This window comes from Phoenix dactylifera, chromosome 1 (genome assembly GCF_009389715.1).
Source record: "Phoenix dactylifera cultivar Barhee BC4 chromosome 1, palm_55x_up_171113_PBpolish2nd_filt_p, whole genome shotgun sequence".
In the NCBI taxonomy this organism is placed as follows: Eukaryota; Viridiplantae; Streptophyta; class Magnoliopsida; order Arecales; family Arecaceae; genus Phoenix; species Phoenix dactylifera.
In genome coordinates this window covers 16,350,960-16,376,017 of record NC_052392.1, presented here as the reverse complement: position 1 = coordinate 16,376,017, position 25,058 = coordinate 16,350,960, and the positions used below count along the sequence as shown (strand labels likewise).

The 25,058-nt window shown below is 36.3% G+C and overlaps 2 protein-coding genes across 8 annotated transcripts; both read right to left on the bottom strand.

The window, feature by feature from the left end:
* Window positions 1-590: 590 nt before the first annotated feature.
* LOC103718422 (GTP 3',8-cyclase, mitochondrial) lies at window positions 591-7,220 on the bottom strand. 2 transcript variants are annotated; one of them, XR_605834.4, is made up of 8 exons: window positions 7,064-7,220; window positions 6,757-6,812; window positions 5,182-5,820; window positions 4,798-4,970; window positions 4,454-4,659; window positions 3,388-3,456; window positions 3,153-3,237; window positions 591-980 (listed from the first exon to the last, which is right to left on the bottom strand). XR_605834.4 is itself a non-coding variant. In XM_008807238.4 (8 exons), exons 2-7 carry the CDS (start codon window positions 6,805-6,807, stop codon window positions 3,154-3,156), a joined length of 1,203 nt encoding a protein of 400 aa, XP_008805460.1. In that variant the 5' UTR covers window positions 6,808-6,812; window positions 7,064-7,219; the 3' UTR covers window positions 591-980; window position 3,153. The 2 variants fall into 2 exon arrangements, 1 of the variants encoding a protein (XP_008805460.1); XM_008807238.4 differs by having other exon boundaries at window positions 4,454-4,645; window positions 4,803-4,970; window positions 7,064-7,219.
* A 3,997-nt stretch (window positions 7,221-11,217) lies between these two features.
* On the bottom strand, window positions 11,218-24,537 carry LOC103718423. 6 transcript variants are annotated; one of them, XM_026809005.2, is made up of 16 exons: window positions 24,235-24,537; window positions 23,044-23,550; window positions 21,572-21,649; window positions 20,149-20,303; window positions 17,563-17,623; window positions 16,190-16,257; window positions 15,258-15,317; window positions 15,059-15,182; window positions 14,615-14,755; window positions 14,413-14,519; window positions 14,276-14,329; window positions 14,117-14,200; window positions 13,772-13,935; window positions 12,859-13,005; window positions 12,466-12,562; window positions 11,218-11,548 (listed from the first exon to the last, which is right to left on the bottom strand). In XM_026809005.2, exons 2-14 carry the CDS (start codon window positions 23,375-23,377, stop codon window positions 12,861-12,863), a joined length of 1,575 nt encoding a protein of 524 aa, XP_026664806.1. In that variant the 5' UTR covers window positions 23,378-23,550; window positions 24,235-24,537; the 3' UTR covers window positions 11,218-11,548; window positions 12,466-12,562; window positions 12,859-12,860. The 6 variants fall into 6 exon arrangements, with proteins under 6 accessions (XP_026664806.1, XP_026664805.1, XP_026664804.1 ...); XM_026809004.2 differs by having other exon boundaries at window positions 12,466-12,570; window positions 15,059-15,317; XM_026809003.2 differs by having other exon boundaries at window positions 15,059-15,317.
* Window positions 24,538-25,058: the final 521 nt, after the last annotated feature.

Here is a 25,058-nt window from a genome sequence, read left to right as displayed (position 1 = left end):
CAAGAAAGCTTAATCATTGCAATCTATCATGTGTCCTTAAGAGTTTCTAATCATTTTCTATATTCTAATACATGCCCTCATATATGCACATATAACAATATATATTATAAGTTATGTTTTGAATATATAATGGTTATTATAAATAAAAAAGAATAAAGTAGAATAATCCCATGATTAGTGAAAGAACTTCTATAACTTTTTTTGTTATTTAATTGTCGAATCAATTTTTTTCTTAAGCAATATTTTTATGAAAAACATTGATAAGCATGCACTAGACATTGAAATAAAAAAATAAAATTTAAATTTTTTGCATGTAAACCCTCCTAAATAGGTAAAATTGTACGAATACCCTTGCAAAATGTTGTAACACAGGCTTCAGCATGTTACTAATGACCCCTCAAAGCGATGCTATAGTGCTGCTGTGCAGGCAACAAGAGATCCACTGGAAGTCAATTATCTGGGTAATATAAATACTGATCTCATTCGGCCAAGAAAAACTACCAGTGCTCCATAGCTGACCATATTGTGAAAGGCAGTACTAACAGATCAATTGAGAGGCACAGAATAACTCACCATAGGGTGCTGCAATCTGAATATATTAATTCTCCCATAAGCAGAAAAAGAAGCACATCCAATAGTCAATATGGAAGCATCATACAATTGTATAGAACTGATGCTACAACAGGGCGTTGTGCTATCATCATCTTCAATGACAAATACAAAAACTAGAAAATGATATTTGTAGAGAAACTCTGTTCATTCCCTATGAAACATATAAAAAAGTTACATCCTTGTAATAAAGAAAATAATCGGCATGACACAAATAAATGACATTAGCAAGGATGCTTCTACTCAGATACATATGCAATAATGCTGAAATTCACTTCCAAAGTTAAGCCTGGAGATGACAAAACTTGTTCTACTTTTGAAACCCCACAAACCAATTCAAAGTATCAAATTGATCCTTCACTATTCTTTTTCTGTGGCAATTGAAAGAAATCACTTCGTTAGAATTTTTTCAATATGGTTTCAACAATGTAAAAATATGAGAGTAGACATCAAACAAGTCTACATTTAATTAAATTCAACACTAGGAAGGACTTATTCGTTAGGTCAGTATCGAACACCAGCCAACAAGTCTGCATTTAATTACATAAGCAACAAGTCCAGCTATTTGATAAGGCTTTGATATATAAAAGATGTCATTGGCAAACTCGGGGTTATTATAATAGATCTGCAAAACCAAATTTCAAAGTTTCAAAATCCCGATGTACTGGAAATTTAACAAAGAAGATGCTGCAAAATTTTTGAAATGAACTGCCTCCATTTTTTAACTTTTCCTGGACCAAAAATGCCATCTCTGTTGGTGATAACCAGGAAGAATGAGAGAGAACAAAGTATTCAAGCAAAGTCTATGTTGAAGTTGCATAAAAAGTTGATTCATAATATGCATGACCAGATTGCTTTGACTGAATTTGTGGTGGAGATAAGAAATAAACATGGAGAGGGAAATTGTTCCACATATATAAATCCTGATCCCAACACACTGACAAATTCAGAACAAAATTACCAGCACAAAAGTTCCTAAATCATGAAAAGATTGGGATATTGTAGAAGCTTAAAATACGGACAACGGAGATAGACTGCATGTTCACGCACTCTTTTCAAAGTAAATTTGAAGAATGTATTCAAGAGATTCTAAAAGAATTTCAGAACATTTGTGATCAAAAAAGGAAAAGTGTTTCACTAAGCTGGAAAGGAATCATGAAAAATATCAACAATAAAATAATTAGTATTGTTATAACATTTCATGATAAATTAGCAAATATTGAGGGCAAGGTTTCAAACACATTAATGACTAATGAGGCTACCATTTTGCTTGAGAAAAATGAAATACAGAAATTAATGCGGCCAGAAACAGCTTGCATAAAACTATTCAAATTCTCCAGGTAAAACTATAGCTTGCAGAGTAACCTATGAGCGTGTAAGATCAGCAGATAAGCCTCAGCTTGAACAAAGACTCAAATCGTATCTGATGTTATTTACATGCCTAGTAATTCTATCTGTCGGTAAAAGCATTTAATTCCTATGTCAGTTTCCATGCAATGGTAAGAATCCGTGTTTTAAAAGGGAGCAGCAGTATGCATGCCATCAAAGGACCACATAGTGCATAGCAGTATGCGGACCGCATATGCAGGTGTATTTGCTATTGTTATTTTTTAACTATTTAAACATAAACACAATATATTATGTATAATAATGATAGTGATATTTTTTGTATGGATAATAACAATATCAATAATAATCTAACTACCAGCTGTGCTTAGTGCTTAGTACCTAATAATAGCAATAAAAAAGGGTGGCCTAATGCACGAGACTCCCACCATTGTAGGGTTTAGGGAGGATCAAATGTACACAGACTTACCCCTACATAAGGAAGAGCTATTCTGTATTTCAAACCTGTGACCTCTAGGACACAATGCAACTCTACCATTGTGCCAAGGATCACCCTCTACCTTTATAGCAATAACTATAAATTAATTAACATTCTAATATTAGGCCCGCTTGAAGCCTACATCAAACCATCATCTAGAACCTGCTACCCCTGCTTGGGCCCACATAATATTGGGCTACATATGTGACTCCAGAATGTGAAGTGCACTCAAATATTAATTGTACAATACTAAGAATGCTGTATATGCAGCTACACAGTGCACACTACTAAGTGGACCGCCCTTCACTCCATTTGCGGTATGATTGGTTATAGTAACTGCATATAGAGACCGCACAAGCATATGCAAGCGCATATGCAGTAGTATGTGGCACTTCTTAAAATAGTCATAAGAATATACTATTTTTTGGGAAAAGTATGGATATTTATGTCCCCCAGATACAGTTTACAGATGGTTATACAAATTTTGTAGGTAAAAATGGAACTCCCAATATTACCCATGATCTGGAGATATGTTTCGGCTGAACAGAATTATATTTAAGTGGTTATGTATTATCTGCTTATAATGTGTATGATTATTATGGATGTCAGCCAGGCAATGTTACCACACGATTTTCTGATCATCTTCCTTTCAATACAACATGAACAAGACTAGAGAAATAACAATGCATAATTAAAGAGCTTGATCTGGACAAAATACCTCAGCCACCAATATGTATCATTGGCCTATTTGCTGTCTTTGCTATGTCAAACATCCCGGCATGTGCAGCTTTCTTCCTCTTTACCTGAGTTAAATGAAACTGCACTTTTAAGCATCATATTACGAGCTAGAAACTGTAAAATAAACCAAGCCAATGAGTCTTTTATAAGTTTCATAATTATAAAATGGGCATGCGCATTATTAAATACAGTGAGAAACCAAAATTTATACATACCGCAGCCCCGATTATTTCCTTTAATACAAGATCATCATGACCAGCTCGTAGAGGATCTCTTAAACTTACCTACAGAAGTTACAAATACCAATAATGTAAGTAAGTTTAAACATTCACCAAGGAGGGTTTATACCTCCTACATTCATTAAGTTATGGCAAAGCATGTAGAGCAGGTGTACAAATCTAAACACTTCATCGACCTACTCTTGGAGCTAAAAAAGCACGGTTTATAGTATCAGACATTAATAGTTATCTTACTATAATATATTTTGGCAAACAAAATAAACCAGGGGTGATGCAACTATGGAAGCAACAAAAAAGCAGTACTAAAAGAAAACACAGAAAGGACAGTACCAGCTCTGTAAGGTCTGTAAAATGGACAGACAAGCATGATTTGTGTAACTGCACTACTATGATTAACATGTTTAGAACCTGGTCAAAACTAGCCCCAAAAGAGGCCTGAAGACGATTTTTCTTTGTGCTCTTCAGATACAGCCATGTGGGGTTTTATAGGCTTCCAAAGCCTGTGTACTATTTATGCTAGTCGGATATTTGCACTGGACTTCATCTACTACTAAATAGATGGTGGCATAGACCAGCAGTACTCAAATTGGTCGTGCTTGTTTACAGTTACTGAATTAGTTATTTGGTTTTGGGCAGTTATCTTACTGCATAAGTTGAGTTTGTTCAAATAATCAAATGATTAACCTACTCCAAGAACTCTGAATATTAAGCTATGGTGCATTTCTGAGATAAAACTAGGCCTATCAGTGATGCATGTTTGAAAAAGGGTGTCTAATGCATGTCGTAGTATCAGAGATTGATAGTTATAAATGAAGGAATAAATCAGCTACTAAGTGCATACGAGATTAAGAACTTGCATGATCTTACCTTCGTGGTATTTCTTTTTAAGAACATCTTTTCATAATAGTAGCATAAAACAGCAAGAAATTGAAAGGCAGAATCAATAGAAGATGCTAGAGAGAACTATTGAATGCATTGATATCAATCTGTACGTTATATGAAAAAGCAAAAGGTACAACATACATACAGGAAGGTAGCATACCTCTGATGGACCAAAAAGACATACTTTAAAGTTCCCATCAGCTAAGAGCCGCAATCTATTGCAACCAGAACAAAAATGTTCGGTCATTGATGTAATAAAGGAGACAGTTCCACAATGTCCGTCTATCTTGAAATTCTTTGCTGTATCTGTAGCATGATCTCGAAGCCTCTTTACATCCTTGAATCGTTGCCGCTGCTCCACACAAACTAAAAGATCTAATTTTCTATCTTGTTATATAATTATGGAGCACATACACATGAACAAACATACAGAAACACCACACACGTGCTTATAAGCAAATATCCTAATAATCAAAGCCACAGTGCATCTGTCAAGAGTTGTACCTTACCACTCTATCCAACATCTCTGCATACGAAACCAGCTTTTTTATATTCCAAACATTTCCATCAAATGGCATGAACTCAATAAATCGGACATTGATTGGCTTCTCTCTTGTCAACTCGACAAAGTCACAAATCTCATCATCATTTATTCCACGCATTACAACGCAATTCACCTGGTACAAACAAATACAACAAAAACTTAATCTTATTTTGTAGGAAAGCATTAAAAAAGAGCAAGGAAAGCAGACAGAAAAGATATTCCATGTAAGTAAAATATAGCAGTTAAAGAAGCTAAAACAACCCAGAAACTTGAAGGAATAGCACGATGTTAGTAAACAGCATATCAGGAAATAAGCAATAAAACAACAGCAAAAAGGCACATACTTTAACAGGATTATATCCCAGCTCAATAGCAGCATTTATTGATTCCATAACCCTTCCATGCCCTTTACGCCTAGTCATGAACTCAAATTTTGCCGGAACTAATGTATCCAAACTAATGTTTATTGCACTGAGCCCACATTCTTTCAGTTTGGGAAGTTTCTTTGAGAGCACAACCCCATTAGTGGTCATAGCAAGTGTTTTTAGCCCTTTCAAGTTGGAAAGATGCAAACATATCTCTTCAATGTCCTTCCTAATGGTCGGCTCTCCCCCAGTCAACCTGATCTTATCCACCCCTTCACTGACAAAAAGGTCTGCAAGTCGAATGATTTCATCATGAGTTAGGAGCTCAGAACTGGGTGTCAGCTCGACGCCTTCAGCTGGCATACAGTATTGACACCTAAGGTTGCAGCGTTCTGTCAACGAGATCCTCAAATAGTTGTGGAATCTCCCAAAAGAATCAGTTAGCATATTAGCAGAGGCATTATCTTTCGGTGGTGGTTCAGACCAAGCAGCACATGAAGTTGCACATGCCACTGTCCTGTAACAGCTTGCAATATCACGACTGGAACTGCATTCATATCTGGTTCTGGATGAGAAGAAACTGGTTATACAACCAAATCCGTATCTACATGCACCAACCTGATCACAAGATTCTACAAGTCAATATCATTACTGTAAAAATCCCCTCTGCGAGTCATAAAAAGCACGCAAAAAACCAGGATGCCAGAGAACCGCTAACAGAAACATAAAGTTAAAATATATCACAATTTGGAGAAGAAAAAAAAATCAAATGGTGTATGATCCTGTCTGCACAGGATGCATTCATCACACTGAGGAAACAACGATCATGATGTTTGTGTGAATGACCATCTTTTTAAGGGGATAAAGAACTGCAATTGTATAAAATTCATAATGAACTGGTAAATCATTTCTCTCTAAAGGAGTAGCAACTTATTACGAAAGCAAGGCAACAATCTAACATCAGCAATGCATTATCTAACTCTCAGCAGAAGTTTTCGGCGAGATACTAACAATATAAATTTGGAACAAACAACAAGCACCTCATAGGTCAACAAAAAGTAAGAAAATTCCCATTTAATTGATAATATAGTTTAAAACAAAGAAAAATATGAATTACAAGATAAATTGACTAGCAAACAAAAACAACAAAGATGGAGAGCATATCATAGAAAGCACCCAATAAGCAGACAAACTGACCTAACCAAAATGACAAAGTTTCATCGGTATAACGCCCAAAGACTTGGAATCCAGCTTTTCCATTCTTTTTCTTTGTTCAGTAAGAAACTTTTCCATTGTTCGGTGCCAGCATAAAGCACAATTATATTATCGACAAACTTCTATTTTGAGATATATATATTATCCACAAATTTCAAACATAAAAATGGTACAATTCTGACAGAACAAGTTAATACACTCAGAATTAGGCATACAGCAAACGACGTATTTGCCAAAACGAAATGAACACCGATTTTGATTTTACTTATCAGTTATCAATTAAGCATGAAAAAAAAAGTAGTAGTAGTAGTAGAAGAAGAAGATAATGTTTCAAATTACCAAATCATTCGATCGCCGAGAACCCAACCACCAAACGCATCGTGGCATCATCAATTCTGAGAAAAGAATACATATAAACAAAAATAAGTACGAGATGAAACGAAAGAAACCCAGTTTAATTCAAAGTCTAACAGACTCGATTCCCATCATCAATCCACATAAATAAAATATCAAACAATTCATAGGCAAGAAACAATTCAGCCCGCTACTCCCTGCTACCAAGTTCAAATACAAAACAAAGCCCTTTCTCCCCGCTACTCCCTGCTACCAAGTCACAAAATTACAGAACAGGGGAAAGCGGAACTACCTCGGTCGATGCTCGAATTCTCGTTCGACGCTCCAAGGAATTACCAAGAAGAGTTCGAAAGCTCCCACGGATGGATATATATAGGAAGCCGCGGACCCCGAACAAAGACAAATCTGGAAGAGGCCGGGAAGGTGCTCTGATCCCGCACGCCTCTTTCTTCCAATTTTAATTTTTACAATAACGGCGTACGGTCACCCGTCGCGAGCAAGTTATTTAACCTTTACAACTTTTTTTTTTTTTTTTGTTTTTGATAAGAATACAAACTGGTATCAGCCGCAACGTATTTGTGACGTCATGCACTGCACTGATGTCTTGTGATAGATTGGGTTTGGGCTCAAGAACCGCACAACTAGATTTAATTAGGGGAAGAAACAAGCTGAGAGGATTAGCTACTTGTGCTTGGCTGTGTTGCTTGGCATGAACTTGAAAATCAAATTTGAACTGGATTTAACTTAGAGTATGTCTATATTTAAAATTTTGCTAACGATATTAGTCAAATATGGTCGGACTAATCTGTGTTTGGTTGAGATTATGAGGGAGATGATTAGTGAGGTTGGAAGGATCAATGGTCTCCATTGTTGTTTGGTTCCAAAAAAAAAAAGAAAATAGGGATGAGAAGAAGCGATTGCACGTCCATCTGGTCCACCAATTTGTATCCTTCTAATTGGGAGGATGTAAGAAAGGATGGGTAATACATATGAGGAATGGTTTGTATGTTGATAAAATTATTCCACATTAATTTTAATATAAAATTCTAACACTTTTTTATTTTTTTATCTATATTCACTATTTTTTAGTTAACTATTTATATAAAATTAACTAATTATTTAGATTAAATTATAAATTAATTAGTTATTGTATAATTAAAATATTAATTTATATATAATTAATTTACAAATTTATTTTATTGAATTAAATTAAAATTAAGTACTTATATAATTTCTTATATATAATTATAAATTATAAAGATCATAAGTATATAAATTGGCTTATCTTTTTAGTATAAAAACAAGTGTTATAAATTGATAATAGTAACTTTTTTTTTATCAAAAGATAGTTTAATAAAAATATTATACAAATATCATCAATTTTTTAAATTCTTTTTATGTCAAATTGATGAGATAACTATGTCCATCTATCCTTCATATTTTACCAAATACACAAAAAGATGGATGGAAAATCCATCTATTATTTTTCTTCTATCCATCCTTCCTCCAATACATACTTCGTATCAAACAGAACTGGTCTCGGAAATTTTTATATTTGGGTCACGTATTGCTGGAAAAGTTGAAATACTGCAACAAAGGATTGGGCAAAAATCCAATCCAACTTGCCCGAGCTGCATTTCTGTGAAGAAGGGCATCTCATCTCTGCGTCAATATTCTTCCCTCTACCTCATGGCCCATGGTTTTCTGAGGTCCCCGACGTAGGGATTTCTGAGGGCTGGTGCGAACCACATCTCTCATGGAGCCCAGTTGTCCGATGAGCATGAACGCATGCAATGAGAATTATAAAAGTCCAGTGATATTAAATTGTGGATTGGAGCGTCATTGCATACATCTTAAGCACACAGATTTACATAAGAAATTGCAATTATTTGTCGCATCTATGCGGTGGACCTTGTCGCATCGTGTGCCATTGAGGTTCCATTAACCTGAAGTAATATGTTTTATATGGAGGCAAGGAACCTCATAAATTAACAAACTTCCCTTAAGAGCTTCAGTTATTTAGTAGAATATTGGTGATTCACATTTGAGTTGTATTGATGAGTCTCTTGCATCGGCTTCATGTTTACCTCATCCAAATATATAATTATTCTCCTAATATTTTATCTTGTTGTTTAGACTAAATGAATAGATAATACTTGAATTGCTCTCTTTTTTTTCAGTAATATACTTGATCATACTGTTGACTAAACACAGCACAGTTAACCTTAAATGGCTCCTAATTGCACAAAAGAGTAAGCTATCCTTATACAGTCTTTTCAAATGCAGGTTATGCGAGTGAATGTCACGACATACACCTCTCGCACCAGTGATAGAGGCTGGACTAAATGGTCGAGCTTACTTGAATTGCTCGTTTTGTAAGAGTAATGTCTTTATTTTTTATTGATATACTTGATCATAGTTTTGACCAAACACAGCATAGTTAACCTTACATGGCTCTTAGTTATACAAAAGAGTATGCTGTCCTTGTTCAATCTTTTTCAAAGTGTAGGTTATGCAAGTGAATGTCATGACATACACCCCTAGCACCACAGGTAGGGGCAATTGCATGGTTCATGAACACATATATATAGGGTAAAGATTTATGTTTTGAGATTTTTGATGAGCACGTTCTTTCTCTTGGATTATTTTTACACCTCCCCCTCTTAATTGTCCAACGTAATTTTGCAAGATTTTCTGATTACGAAATTTTGACACATACAGTACATCTTTACAAATTATAAATGGCTCCAGTCCCTCCAATTGATCAAGGAGGGGAAGAACGGAGAAAATTCAAGATTTTTTTAGAATTTTTTTGTACGCGAGATTTGGAAGTTAAATGTGAAATTCTTCATTTGTCATCTTATTTGTGATCACATAAGATGCATTAAACATTTGATGAGAGGCATCTCCTTAAAGTTTGCTTCATATATGCGCCAGTTCCCACTCAAGATTACCGAAATTTGAAAAGAAAAATAAATATAAAGAAAACTAAGTTATTTAATAGATGGTTGCAGCTAGTTGAGCAATCATGGAAGAACCCGACCACTTTTCAGAAGTGGACATTAGATAGGTTGTTCCACCATCATTTTCTCCATCTATGTGAAAGGAGATATTCTTTGGTAGGAAAGAAAGGAATAGAATCCATGTCATGCTCTTTTTATAGCGTCTCCTTGAAAAAAGCTTGCAATCTTCATAAAAAGAAGTATATAATGGATGTAAGATGGACAGCCATGACTATATTTAAAACTATTTGGATAGATGTTTGCAAGCTCATGAGACTAAACTGCCAGAAGACTCTTCATTTGAACTGATAGCGGTAATAAAGCTAATTGTGGTATATATGTCACCGCCCGAGAGCAGGCCCGCCCTGGCTACACCAGCAGCCCAGTCACGACCGCCCATCCCTATGCAGCCGTCCCCGGCCATCATACCACGGCGGCGCCCGGCCAGGTCTCCGATGACCCTACCGGCGGTCATGTGACCAGTGGTACAGTGGAGTCCCACTCCATCGGCGCCCAGACAGTGACTTCCAGGCCGGCCAGCCGGCCATGGGACTGGTGGTGGTTACACCTAAGAAGTGCTTGGACTTGGCTGGTAGTAGTAGTAGCGGCTTTAGCCGTATAGGCTTCCGTCTGGTATATTTACGACTTCGTGTTTCCGTTTTTTGGTAGTTCACTAGTTTGTGTGCTGCCTTGCGTCTTACATTACGTTACGAGTGTTAAGTTTAAGTTCAGAAAATTTGCGCCTATTGTAGGGTAAGAAAGTGTTTCGGCATTGCGAATCTTATTCAGCAGATGCTTCTCTGAGATGAGAGCGACTTTTGCTAGTTGTGTCGGATGAGATACGTGAGGTCAATTGGGCAGGGGCAGAATACTAGCTATCAACATTTCTAAACACATTCATGGTCAAAATATTTCGACAAAATGATCTTTTGAAAAGGTTTTGGAAAGGAAAAATAGCAATCGTTGAACCGAAATAGAGGCCTGCACCGCAACACCCACAGAAAGATGCAATCCAATGCACAGGTTTGTGTCCCGTAGGAAGCTGATGAAGAGCTAGAATTATCTTTGGTCGCCGATGTGGCGACTTCTGTATCTCGGCCAATTCTGGCTGTCATCTGGATGGTCCGTCGCACCATGGAGCTATCTCCTGCGCTCTCGGTCGTACCAATTAGCGCACTGAACCCCGGCTATTGGTTCTGTTAAGATACAAGTTTCTCTGAAAACTTCTTATGAGCGTGTCGTGTCTGACATCAAGGCCAATCGTAGCTAATAGCCACATCAGTCAACCTATCGACATGGCGATGCACGGTCTAGAAAAATAGAAACACAAAAATGGCAGAGATCATCAGTTGATTTCCCTTGGCCGTACCGTTCTGCAAGAGATTAGTTGATGCTCGGCTTTCTGACACTACAGGAAACCAGACAATGTTCCCACATTATGCTCTGAGAAAAATAAAAATAACGTCGCTGCTTAATATGCACAATCTGGGATATCACATAGAACGATTTTATTTTGACAAATGAAGGCTAACAGAAGTGATCCGACAGCAACAAATTCATCATGTTTCGTTATCGGTAGACTCTCATTTTCAACAAGTTTTGTTTTGCTCGACGCTGCCGGTCGTACAATATGGTGGCTCACAATCCCTCAGGGGAAGCTCTGCAGAGCCGGATGGCGCTATGACAAATGCAGAACATGCGAAAGCCTACATCACCTCCCTGGTTTCGGCGTACAAGCCTCTCGTCGGCAATCCACAATATTTCGCTAAAATAAGCTGAAGATGAAAATGAAAACAGAACTTCACAGGTCATATGGATCAAGGAAAATAACACTGCATAAAAGAAGATCGCTAAAAACAAACATATATAGCTTGATTTGGTATGATGATAGCTGATCAACATTTTGCAGTGTTTGTTTAAAAGAAATACAGTGGCCTAGAAGTATTTTTCCAGTATCATTTGTTAGGTTGTGATACTAACGACTTGGTTATATGAAAAATTGAAGTAGCCAATAGTAGTTTTACCCCTCTTCTTCCCCTTATCACATCAAATGTATTAAGGTTGTTAAGTCTGATGAAAAATGGTTTCCAGACTCATTTGATTAAAATGGATCAAGGTGCGAAGGACCAAGATCTTACGGGATCAGCATCCAACATTGAAAGAAAGCGTAATGAGAGGAATTCAGCTTGTTGCAGAAACCTACAAGTTCGACGTCATGGATTGTGGCATGATTTCTAGATACATTGGCCAAGATCATGTGACTTCTTCCTATTCATATTTATTTTTCTTGTTAATATGTCATTCATCAAATGTATACAGCAATACGTAAACAAATTAAATAATGATATAATGATCAGAGCCAATTTTCAAAGAATCATGTCAAATGAGTATCTCAAACGAATCAAATTAAACTGGAAGAAATTCTTAAAGCCGCACAAGTGAACACTGGAGCAGCCATAACATTGAATGCCCAAGTGGATAAAGTAATATGTCCTATGCAACAAAGCAATCTCCACAGACAGTTGGTAATTCTTATCCAAAGACCATTTCTCTCTATTTTTCTTTTTTTCACTCAAATAATGTAGAGTAATATATTCCGTTTCTTCTTTGAATGTAAATAAATATTCATTGTGTAGTCACAAAATGATACAAAATTCAAGCTTTGGTACGCATTCTTCTAGATCTTATGTACCTTTCTAAATCATATACTGCAAATGCTAGGTGGACATTTCTGATGAAACCATAGTGTTTCCCAGGAAAAACCCAGTTGAAGAAGAATATTTCACTGCCTGGAAGACTAAAAAGACATTATTAGAAGGATGAGGAAGAGAAAGTATTATAGTTGATGAAGAATATTTCACTGCCTGCGATCCCCCACATTAATTTTCATAAAGTATTATAGTAGCTTGCATTAGGACATTCTTTTACTACCTGATATGTTTTGCTACCAGTTTACAGCCTATATAACATCAATTTCACATGAAACCCCAAGTGGCAAGTACAGATGCAAAACAAGCATGAAAAAGCCTTTTTTTAAAAAAAAAGGAGTCCGGAAAATGGTTTGTAGGTTTAACTTTTTGCTAACCTTCAAGTGCGAAAAAAATTTCCAAGAGACCAGGGCTTCTCATTTCTCATTTGCACAGATTGTGCCCGTAGAGGAGGTGCACATACAGATAAAGGAAGTACCCAATCCCCCTTTTCTCTTTGCTCAACTAGAAGAGGATGTTCAAACCTGCCACGTCAACAAATTAGACTAACATTCTATAAAAGAAATTGCAAAAGTAACTGCTATATGATATGTTGACGTATACAACTACTAGCACACACAAGCAGACACTGGAAAGTATCATGAAGAGGTGCATGTGCAGTCAAAAGGCAAAAAATGTCACAGGAAATATATTGGCCAAAAAGAATTTGGTAATAAGATATCTTATGCTGCTGTGATTTAATGTATGCCTCGAGAATACTTTAGAAACAAAAAAAGAAATAAATATAAGGTAGGAGATAAATTTTGTTTGACCTATTGAACACTGATTCACACCCTGCTTACCTATGAATGAAAAGATATAGAAGATATAAACTTTACTAGCTGGTTGTAAGAGTGGTTTTAACTTATTCATTATCGTCTTCCGGTCCTTTAGCAATCAAACATAGAGTCAGCTATAGAGCACCACTCTAAGTGGAGATGGCTCCATGAAAGAGTTGAGGGGATGTTATGACAAGCTGTCAGCCCGATGTCAACCACCTGAACCTGGTGCTAAATTCCTGGCAAGGCAAATTTTAGCAAAAGAGAGGCCTGCAGTGAAACCTATATCACTAGGTGACCAATTGGCCAGGAAAAAAGAACTACCTGCAGTGCAGAGTCATACCGGCATCCATGGAAGGAAACTATTACTATATAGATCAGATAGCAATCAAAAGAATTTTAAAGATAAAGACATCTAGCGAGCACGTGCGAGCAATAATGTCCATAGAATGTTCTACGACTATAGCAGTACCTAGTCAAGTCCACATCCTTCGGAGTGGTAAAAAATTCAAAGCGTAGTGACCATTGCACTGAAATTTTTGGGGTGGAGAAGGACATGGGCCCATCAATAGGAATTGATAAAAGAAAGCTTGTCTGGACCAAATCCGCAACTACCTCATGATGCTCGCTCTGTATCTGTAATACAAATGCGCAAGGAAAAAACGATTAAGATATTTCCGTATAACAAAAGAAAAGCTTAAAAGTTCTTAACTAATTATTTCTCCACAAAATAAGATGAATCGAATTAAAATCCTGCAGAAAAGATTTAAGAAATTGCTGATGAGAATGCACAATATTTGATTAACATTCCAATTACCTTTCTGATTGTAGGAGAGCTCCTTCTTGAAGGATGGACAAAATGCTGGTCAATTGTTTCTGAAGTCTCCAAGGTTATTGAGACCTGGAAACATCAACAAGATTTGGACATGGAACTTTCATGAAGGGTATGGAGTCAATAAAGACAAAATGCTTGTACCTCAAGGCATCTTCTAGCTCCTTCTCCATGAAAAAAGGTAAGAGTGCCCCCTATCTGTTTTCAGAATATATATTTAATAAACAATTAAGCTTTTAGAAGTGTGAAATTTAATGGAAGTGTGGATAACAAACTTGTACCATATCTCCAAAATAATAAGTTGAGTCAGAGTTCCTTGGGGAGAACCGAAGCAAAATTTGGTCATCTATCCTGATATTGTAAGATCTTCCTCGAATGAAGCCTTCTGCTGCAGAAAATGTTTGCGGCAGATTAGCTTTACTATACTACGACGCAAAGGTGTTAACACAGGTAAAATTACACAAAGATAGTGTGGTGACTTACATGCTGCAAAATCAACAGCTTTAGATGCATGAGGTGATCCAATATCATCTTTAGAGAAATAAGAATCTTGAGAGTTTCTTTGCTGACTTGGAGAGGGAGCAGCTGATGAAGTATTAAGCTTCTTTTGTGGTGACACAAATCCTGAGATAATGCATGGTTAGAATGAGATATTGTTGCACAAAAATAATTGGCAAAAAGTAGCACAACTAGTATGACACTGTATAGCAAATATATCAAAATGATGAAAAAGTAGCAAACAAGCAAGTCTAGACAAAAACCATCCACATGCCATGTGAACCACATAACTCCTTGGTGTAAGCCCCACATCAAATGCTAGTGGTCCACACATTAGAGGTACTTGTGACCTTGTGAAGCACACATTGTTTAATGGGTCTCTTTTACACCGACATGTATGTTTCCTCTCTTCTTTATGAAAACGCTTACCTCCACCAGGATCATCTATGACCTCTGCTACAGACAGTTGAGGAAGTAGATTATATGAAGGGAAACCTGAGCGCGCTCCATGAGAATACTGGAATTCATTGTTAGAAAATCTTGATGCAATTGACTGCAAGGATAGAGAGTTTCTAAGGGTTAGGTCAGCATTTCCTTTGGTAGGATCATAGGAAGAAACAGATGATACTTCATCTCTTGAACTGTCATATCCTTCTTCGAATCCATCTAAATTCTCATTTGCTCGAACCTACCAAGAGATTTACGTGCATTAATACAAATACAGATCTGAAATTGAGTCTTCAAGTAACAGTAGAATGATGTTTTATATGACCGATTTTGTGTGCGTGAACTACATAGCATGGATTCTGTACATGTTAACTAATTTACAAACAAATGATTCTGAGACAGACAGGAATAAAGGGTATTCTCTCTGATACAGTTATGGTATAGGTGCAGTGAAGAATCTACTAAACCAAAGCTTATGTTTCAATCACCAAATTCTTCAAAATATACAGCTTGTATCAGTAAATTGACTTTCATGCTGAGCAAGAAGGTATCAAGATCTCAGAGCACCTCTATTTCTTTATGTGTTTGTGTTTCCGTGTTTGTGGTTGCATCCATGCATATCTGTGTAGGTAGCAGCTGTTAATTCCAAAAAACTTCACCAACTGTTCCCAAAAAAGAGAAAAAAAGGACCCCAATGGCTTCCTTGAAACTTTAAAGTACCACACCAATGACCAGGTGGTAAGAAATTCTAAAACCTTGTCCAAGCCATCTATACAAGTGAAACTAGGCAACAAAGAAATAAAACATCCGTACAACAGCATGTTTCAAAATCTTTATGTTCAAAATCATTTTATATTTTTTAAGAAGGAAACTATGAGATTTCAAAGTTGAACTTTTTGGGAGGCTTGGTTGCAAAGCCATGATAGAATTTTCAAGATACTAAAATTAAATGATGTTTTCAATAACTTGACCACACAAAATCAATATTTTCTTTTACAGAACATATAAAATTACAATACTTTCAGACTTAGAAGTTAATTTAAGAACAGGGAAAGTAAGCCTTAAAAGAGGAAAAAAATAATGGACTATAACATGAAACCTTCTCGAACCTACCCATTCAGAATCTGCATCTTTTTCTCTCCAGTAAATATCCAATTGATCAGCTGCAATAGGTAAACTTCCTGAAAAATTGTCAAACTTAATTCAATATTTTTTGTTGTCATTGTATTGACATTTTGGCAAGCAAGGATATGGTAATAGCACTAGAAATTGTATTCTTATGTCACAATCAAATGTATCAATTTGAATGTTTAATGTACCTTCAGAACTATAATGGGCATTCCCCATGCATGGAGTCTGCCATGGCCTCACCAAATGACACAAATCAACCATATCTTTCTAGGTGTATTTATCGACCTAGTAGGCTTAGTACAACTCTATAACATAGCATATTAATCTATAAGTTATACAGCATTCAAAAATACAAAGGGATAGGTAGCAACACACTTAACAAATATTTGATCCTAATATGTCAAAAAATTCACTTCTGATAAATCACTTTTAATACAATCTTTGTCGTCTAGTGTTTCAAAGTTATTATCATGCTGTAGTATTTATGTTTGAGCTGATGCCTATAAGAAGCAATAAACCATATTTAAAGTGTTGTTATAAAACCCAACAACATAATTTCAAAAGAATCAAATATCCTAAAAGTGAGGGTAAAAAGTTCTCCCTACCTTTGTAAATCTTTTAAGCAGCTTGCCATTTCAATGCATGCCAGAGTATTAGCATCCCACAACACAATAAAGAAACATCACTAATTAAATGTACACTAGCAAATATACGCATACTGCAGGATTAGGCGTACTGGACCCAAAATTCCGATCTAATAAAAGACCTTATACCACAAAGTAGGAAAAATAGAATTCTTATTCTATGCAAACAACAACAACAATAAACAATAACAAAGAATGGAAAAGGAAACACACTGCCCCAATATTTGAGCACCACCTTCCATAATAAAAGAGCTCTCTTACTGATGTACCAACTAATAGGAGAAGTAACGACTCACAGTAAAATGGCTCTTTTGCAATGATGTGGTATTGAATTTTACAAAAAAATACTGGAAGAAGTAGAACGTATGATACTAGAATACGGGTGAAAAAGGCCTTGTATAGCTAATTTGTAAGTCGAGGAAAGGCTTTTGGTTCTCACAGCAAGTATAGAAAACTCCAAATATGAGAAGGGACTTTGTGTCCTATTCCACTCTTCATCAATATGAGATAACATATGAGGTACTAGATTCAAAAAGCCAAAACCCAATTGTCCGGCAGGTTTGTTGGTCAATAATGATAGATAAAATCAATTTGTATTAACTAGCATCTGTTTCATGCTTACTTGCGACCAACACTCCACATAAAACAAATAATGCATAACAAAAGCACTTCAAGTACATGCATCCAAAATCAATATATAACTACCCTGACCTTCATTCAGCAAGTTGTTGCTCTTTTGTGAGACCCATATTTGCAAAGGAGTTCGAGCTTCCTGCAGAAATGAAGTTAAGCATAATTACACCATAATGAAGCAAGAAAAAGATCACCATATAATTTAAGGTGGCACCATTTTCAGAAGAAGAAACACGGATGCACACTTAACGACAGAAACATTTAAAAAACATCGCCTGCTACCAAGATTTATAAAATATGTTGAGTTGCAACAATTTAATACTCAAAGATCGATTGCTGGAGTTCTCCCACCAGTCTAAAATTAATAATAACTTCACCTGCCGCAAACAATTCCTCCAGATATTTTTGCCCCCTTGGTACAACCATTTAGAGACCTGATACCATTTAAAGCTTAGAGAAAAGGGCTTGCTTTTAGTTGAGATTAGCAGAAATGCAGTTGCATATGACACCGAACAAAGATCGACACTTGGGAAAAGGATTATCGGTTTATCACTTACTGATAGGTCTTTACTCTTAAATAATATGTTGGAGTAAAGTAGCGTACTATACTGGTCAAGGGGTTGAGCATTTTTAAAAGGCTTATTTAATCATTACCTAAAGATATGAAGATGGGATCAACTAGATAGATCTAGTGAGACAGATAACAATTCTGGTGGAAAAGGTGTTGACTCTTCTTGTACTGACCCAAGATATGGCGATCATCCTGTCTACACGGCATGTGCATCACGAAGTAGAATAAGAGATGTACAGTGAGAGGACTCACTAGCAAAATATTATTGTCCACATATATAGGAGCACACATCCACCTAGTAACATATGCTTATTCTGCATATCATAGAGTGTCACATACCAACATAAGATATGATAAAAGGCTATCAGAAAAACAAAAATGGCATCCTGATGCACGAGACTCCCGCCACTATGGGGTCTACGGAGGATCAAATGGATGTAGGCTCACCCCCGTGTTTGGAGAGGCTATTTTTGTGTTTCGAGAAACACACGATACCCATACTAATAATACTGTAAAATCAGTTTACTTAATAATGTTATTTCACATTAGTCTATCTTCAGAGCTCCATCTTGTTGTTTTGCGTTTTAAAGTTTTTTTTAGTAGCAATAATGCATATATGAGAGAAGTAATACTATATCATGTTTTCCAATAACTATACTTTATTGCTAAGTTCAAAATATGTCTATGGGTACTTATAAAGCAATCACAAACTCCTAATAAGAAATAAGACTGGTTTGGGGGTGGCCGGGTGGGGGTATTCACTCTGTATCAAAGTTTATTTTAGTAGCAACAAGACATCTGATAGAATTCATAGTACATTATGTTTTCTAACAACTATACATGTGCTTTTAGAGTTCAAAAGATAATTGATCTTCACAAAGCTATCTTAATCACAATGGTAGGAAGAAATATACCTATCTTACCATGGCTAGCATATCTATAGACTATTCTTTCACAAGGCATATCATTTAGCCCTGCAAGTGTGAGTGCTCCATGCACTAACATATCCAGATACATATGATTTCAAAATCCTTGCTCTTCAACCATAATGAGGTGATGCTCTAGTAGCAATGCAACCTCCTTCTGCACTATTGCCCCTCGGCAAGAAGAAATTCAACCTCAAGGTGATTGTATCCTAATTGATAATTTATTTTGTTTAGGGTGTATGGATTCCATAATAGATCAGTTCTTCACTAAACCCTCTTCAAGTTTTCAACTGAAAAATAGATCATGTGAACTGAATGTACCTTAATGGCCATGCTACTAAATAAGTCCAATATGGGTTGATTACTCAGACTCAAAGCTTATTAGAACGATACTGCTGAACTTAACTTTATATAAGATGTCTAGCATAGTTGGTACAGTGTCAAGTGTCACAACAAATTGAGGTCAAAAGTGGTTACCTATTTACTGTTTTTGAATATGCCAGAGGTAAACTAGGGATATTAATATTGGAATATATGTTTAGCAACAGTTAGCATTGTTTGCACTAGATAGATCAGAAGAACCAAATAGAAGGATGGAGGGAGGAAGGGAGAGGGAGAGAGAGGGAGGGACGGGGGGAGAGATACCAATGGGTGGAAATCCAAGGTAGAAGGGTTCCTATAATTGGTCGTATGGGAAGGTCCAGAAGGGGCATTGATGGAACTTGCGATGAAGGCTTTCAGATGGCCTACTTACTAAAGGATATTTCTGTTTACAGGGGCAAAACATAAAAGAGATTCATACAGTGAACCACAATGGAGAAAGTTTATTATCCATTGGTTTTTGTAACAAAACAAAACCTACAAGACGGGTACATGAAACTGAAGCACAACGACGTGTACACATACACAAAATGATAGAAAGATCAGCAACTCCATAAATAATTATATATGTATTGAGAATGGGCTAGGGATTCCCAAACTCTTCCCAAAAAGAATAATTACATATGCATAGAGAATAGAGAAAATAAAGAAAAATGAATATTTGATATATGAGCATGCCATCTCCAGAAAGTAAACCATGAATACTATATACGACAGTAGATAATGTACAGTAAAAATTATCTACTAAAAACCTTGTTGAAATATTTAAGCAATAGACAAACTAACCAATTGAATTAAATCATTTGTGGACCTATTATGATCGCCGTTCTCCAATACAAGCCAGCGTCCACGTAATGTACTTCTAACATAATATATATAGCGAATGCTGGTACCCCTATAAGATGGTGGTAAAATCTTTGGCAGCTCAACTCGTACTAAATCTGCATAAAATTGTTCACACTCAAAGTTTGAAACTATATTTTATAAAAGAACACATTTAGCACGAGAAAGATACAGAAACCAGTGTTATATTGAATAAAATTGTGCCTTAAGCCATAGAATGCTGAAAAAAGTAATAAACATAATTTTCATAATGCCTATAAATTATTGAACATCCAAAAAAAAGCCTCCTAATTGCTAACTCAAAACAAACTGTCTTATACTCGTTAGTCAGAATCAGACACACCACAATGTCTAATCAGGAACCTAAATAATTCCATGCAACAGTCAACTTTTGTGACAACTAGGTGTTTATTTAAAAAAGAAAATGACAAGAACATAATAGATCTCATCCTCCCTTCCATTATCCAAGGATAAGTAATCTATTTCACATATCTTGCTGGTCCCACTTCCCACATGCCAACACACTCTTTACCAGTAACCATTTCGAGTGGGATCCAATTCCAAAAGGGAGGGTGCCCCTTGAGTTCATTTGCTTTTGGTTTATTGCTGCTTTCTATTCTCGCATGGATCTTGAATCTAAAACACTCTTCAATACTGTTTTGAAAGCCCATCTCCCTTTCCTATAGACATCTAACCAACTTTCAGTGGCTCTCAACTTATGAGGTGAACATGAATCAAATACACAGATACAAGCAAAATGAATTTCATGTCTGACTTCCATAATATTTTTTCAATCAACTTGACCATCAAAAATAAGTGATTGAATAAATAAGAAAGGACTAAAACTGTTTATCGATGAATTACGTGTCAAACAACTCCAAGCCATCATCCCCAGACCTTTCTTCTTAGAGTCTTGTAAAAGACATTAATCATCAATCTGTCATAGTTACACTCTTCATTGACATTTCTGCCAACAACATAGCCTCTCAACCATTAGGCTCAATTACATGGATTAGTTTCATAGCAACTCAAAACAAACAAAGTGTAGCGCCATTTCGATGTACAGAGCTTTTAATATTTTTGAGCAAAACAGGAACAGGCTTATTGCACCAGCAATGGTTTTCTGATATCATGGCTTAGAACTTATATGAAAATTTATTGTTATTAAATATCATAAGAATGCCAGGTTGAATCAAAACATTTTTTTCTCTGAGCATTTAATATAGTAAATAGTTTCAGTTATAAAAGACAGAAGAATATGAACAAACTGCTTTGGCTCTAAACTGTGCTAAACAATCTAGATCCCTTTTCTGTCAAATCTTTAGTATATGAATAGACATTGACCTAGACTAGAGAGTCAACTTACATGTCTTGGTAACCCCATAAGAAACAATCACTTTTGATACTATCGATGGTACCAGAGAGTCCAGGAACAATTGCTCACCTGCAATTCAACAACGATAGATGGTGAACCAAGAAACACATTTCAGTATATTGGACCAACCAAGTGGTATCAAGTCAAAGGAATTAGAATATTTGACTAATTATATTGCTAGTTAAGCAGCTAATAAAAATAATGCAGAAAACACAGAATTCAAGTGTCACAGAAGTAAACTAAAAAGCCTCCACGAACTAGTCTCATATTACCATTTAGGAATTTGTCCCATTAAACCTAATCTTAATATCTATTCCTATATCTCACTGCATGCATTTTCAAATTCTTCCTCGCAATTCTTATCCAGATCAGTTCAGAAAGGGAAGAAATTAGTGCGACTGATTTAAAAAACAAAAAAAAAATGTAACAGAACAGGAAATGTGCAAATATTAAATAAATTATCAAAATTTAAAAAATTAGAAATTTATGTGAAGCATGTCAATGAGAAGGCAGAATATAAAAGAATTTAGAAAAAAAGGTTTTTTTAATCTTGACAACCAAGGTAAGTAATAATAATTTAAATGAGGAATTATATAATTGGAAAATCTCTTGATTAAAATCCAAGAATGACTTGACTTCTGAGTGTTTCTGATAAACAGGAAAAAACATCTAATGTCGCTTCCTTCAGTGTACTTAGCTCCCCCTTCCCCTGCCACCCTTCCATGCATATTGAAGTTCTTATGCATTCACATGAATAAGCCATCTCAATCATTTCTCCACACTTTTTTTTCTATGTTCAACTCCTAAAACTTCTTCAAAGTTACTTTAATTAAACTTTGCCCTACCAATTTTACCAAATAGGCACCTCAAAATTCTTATATTTTTCTATGAGAATATTATTCTTGCCATACTAATCTCTTATGATATTTCCGTGTACCTCCCCTACTTGCTAGGTGCACAACACTCTGCAAGCACATACTTAAACTCATCCACCTTGATTTAGTTATATATCAGAAATGTCTTCATCCACGTCTTTATCATTCCATGTGGCTAAAATAATGACTTTGGATATCGTTTGGACCATCAAGTTGAACATCTATTGAAGGTTTTTGTCTTTTCCAACATTTATCTATATCCTGCGACAAATGACCATATTCCTATATAAGCTAAATTACGTCATATAGGCATTCCAATCTTTTACACAGAACCACAACTTATATATGGTAGTGAACTTATCAATCTCTTCCAAGCACAAACACGTATAAGGAAATGGCATGAGTGCAAGTTTTGCATATTATGAGATCACGAGTGTTCGGTTTAAGTCTTATGTTTAATCTGTGGACAAGAAAGCAAGGATGTGCAATCCTCATAATCACCAATACTATCAAGAATCAACCAATTTAACCAAACAATCTTTTGAATTATGCCAGTGTTAGATAAATTTAAAGGAAGTAGAAAACTACCTCTCCTTTGCTTTGATCCAGGTAATGGCTTCTGTGTGGCAAACCACTGAGTGTCCAATTTCTCAATACCTTTAATTTCAAATGTAAGGTTATCGACCAAGAGCGAAGGGATACTATCACTTGAATGCTCTGCCTCAGTAAGCCCCTTTGAAATTTTCAGACTACAAATCTCTATGGTTGCAGTAACTGAGTCACCAGGCCTGTATATCTCTTTATCTGTTTGGAGTTTGAAGGAAGGAGTAAATTTGTTCTTGACAGCCGAGTCACCCTTCCTGCCATCAAACCAACCAACGTTTCCAAAGAAGGAGAACCCCTGAGGCAATTTCCGTGACATCTCCTCAACACTGAACGCCCATACAGGTGGGACACTTTCTCTTCACCACAAAGAATTATTAAGTCGTCCACAGCTTGGTACTTGATCCATCATTGTCAGTAATACATTATTGCACCTAAAAGATTTGTGAAATAGCATGAAGAAAAAGTTCTGCCTGCCACTTAGAAGATATCCTGCACACATATAACTTACCGTTAACAGATAGCCATATGGCCATTGGATTAACAAGGGAATATATTCTGATGCAATTATACTTAAAGAAAACCTAAAAAGATCAGATTTTCTTTCGTTATAACGAAGAACTACCAACTGAATCAGAAATCAAATATAACTATCTAATCATTTCCGCAATACAATCCAAAAGACTACAAAAGGAGAATCGAGATAAGATTTCTAGTAATGCTGAAGCGGTGGAGCACTTGACGAGCAGGCTTGGACGTCGAAATGTTCCAAGAAACATCGAAAAAAAAAAAATTCATACGCCATAAATACTCGTTCAAGTTACAAATCTACCCCCAGATTAGTTCGCGAGAATGGCGCTTAGATCTAGGGTTTGATAAACCCTTGATAATGACCTCAGAAACCGGGGATATCATGCAAGAACGACGATTGGTGCGAGCCAATGCGGATAATTCCAGTTCTAAGAATTCCAAGAACTCGAACAGCGATTAGATTGCAGGTCAAGATGGAAGGAGATCGAGCTCCAGGGGATCGAAGAGGTTAGAGAATCAAGAAATCGATTGGATCGAGGAATTGCCCTAAGATCTGAGGAGAGGGGCGATGGGGGAGGAATCGAGCGGCGAAAGAGGGGAGGAGGGCGAGAACGAAAAGAAATCAAAGAGATGCGGTTAGGTTACCGTTGGCTTCTTGCGCTCTAATAACTGCTCCTTCTTGAGTCTTCTGAGAATCGTTTCTTCTTCTTCCCTCCTCCCTCTCGGCCGGTCGGCTTGGATCCGCGCTGGTGCACGATTACCTCCCGGTGAGATCTTAGACGTTCTTTGGATAGGTGGAAGGTATCCTTACAGAAAAGAAGTGGTTGATGGAATCGGGTACGGTCACCACAGGTGAAAAACCAGTTGCACATGCCGACATAGGATTCAGTGCGGGGCACGAAGGAGTCCGGCCAGACGCTTGCCTCCAGCCACAAGCAAGTATGTAACAGATGCCATATTTAAATTTTATTTACTTGGAGCAATGACTGAAAGACATGGCAAAAGTTTTTAGATTCGTGAATGACCCATGATTGCTTTGTATATGCACTTGTTAATACCTTAGCATGCACATTTATATGACAAATAAAATCAAGAAATATGACAGAATTATATTTTTTTAAGAAAAAGATAAATGCAAAAAAAAAAATTGAGTGATTTCATGCAAGAATACAAGATGGTTTTGCCACTAGTGATAAGATAATGCTATTTAAATAAGCAAGTTCAATGATATGTGCAAGTGAAAGAAAGTTGAACGAAAGATACTTGGTTTATTTTGTGGCAAATAATAATAATAATAAGGTTTGCTCGAGAAAGATGGAGATGATTCGGCTATAGTTAGTGGTTGGATTCTACAGGATGTGGAGGATGGACATGTGCCACCCGCTGCTCAGAGATATCCAAGTTATGATCAGTGGTAGGATGGTTTTGCAAACAAAGCATGTGTATCATGAGGCTAAAGGGGCAGCAGA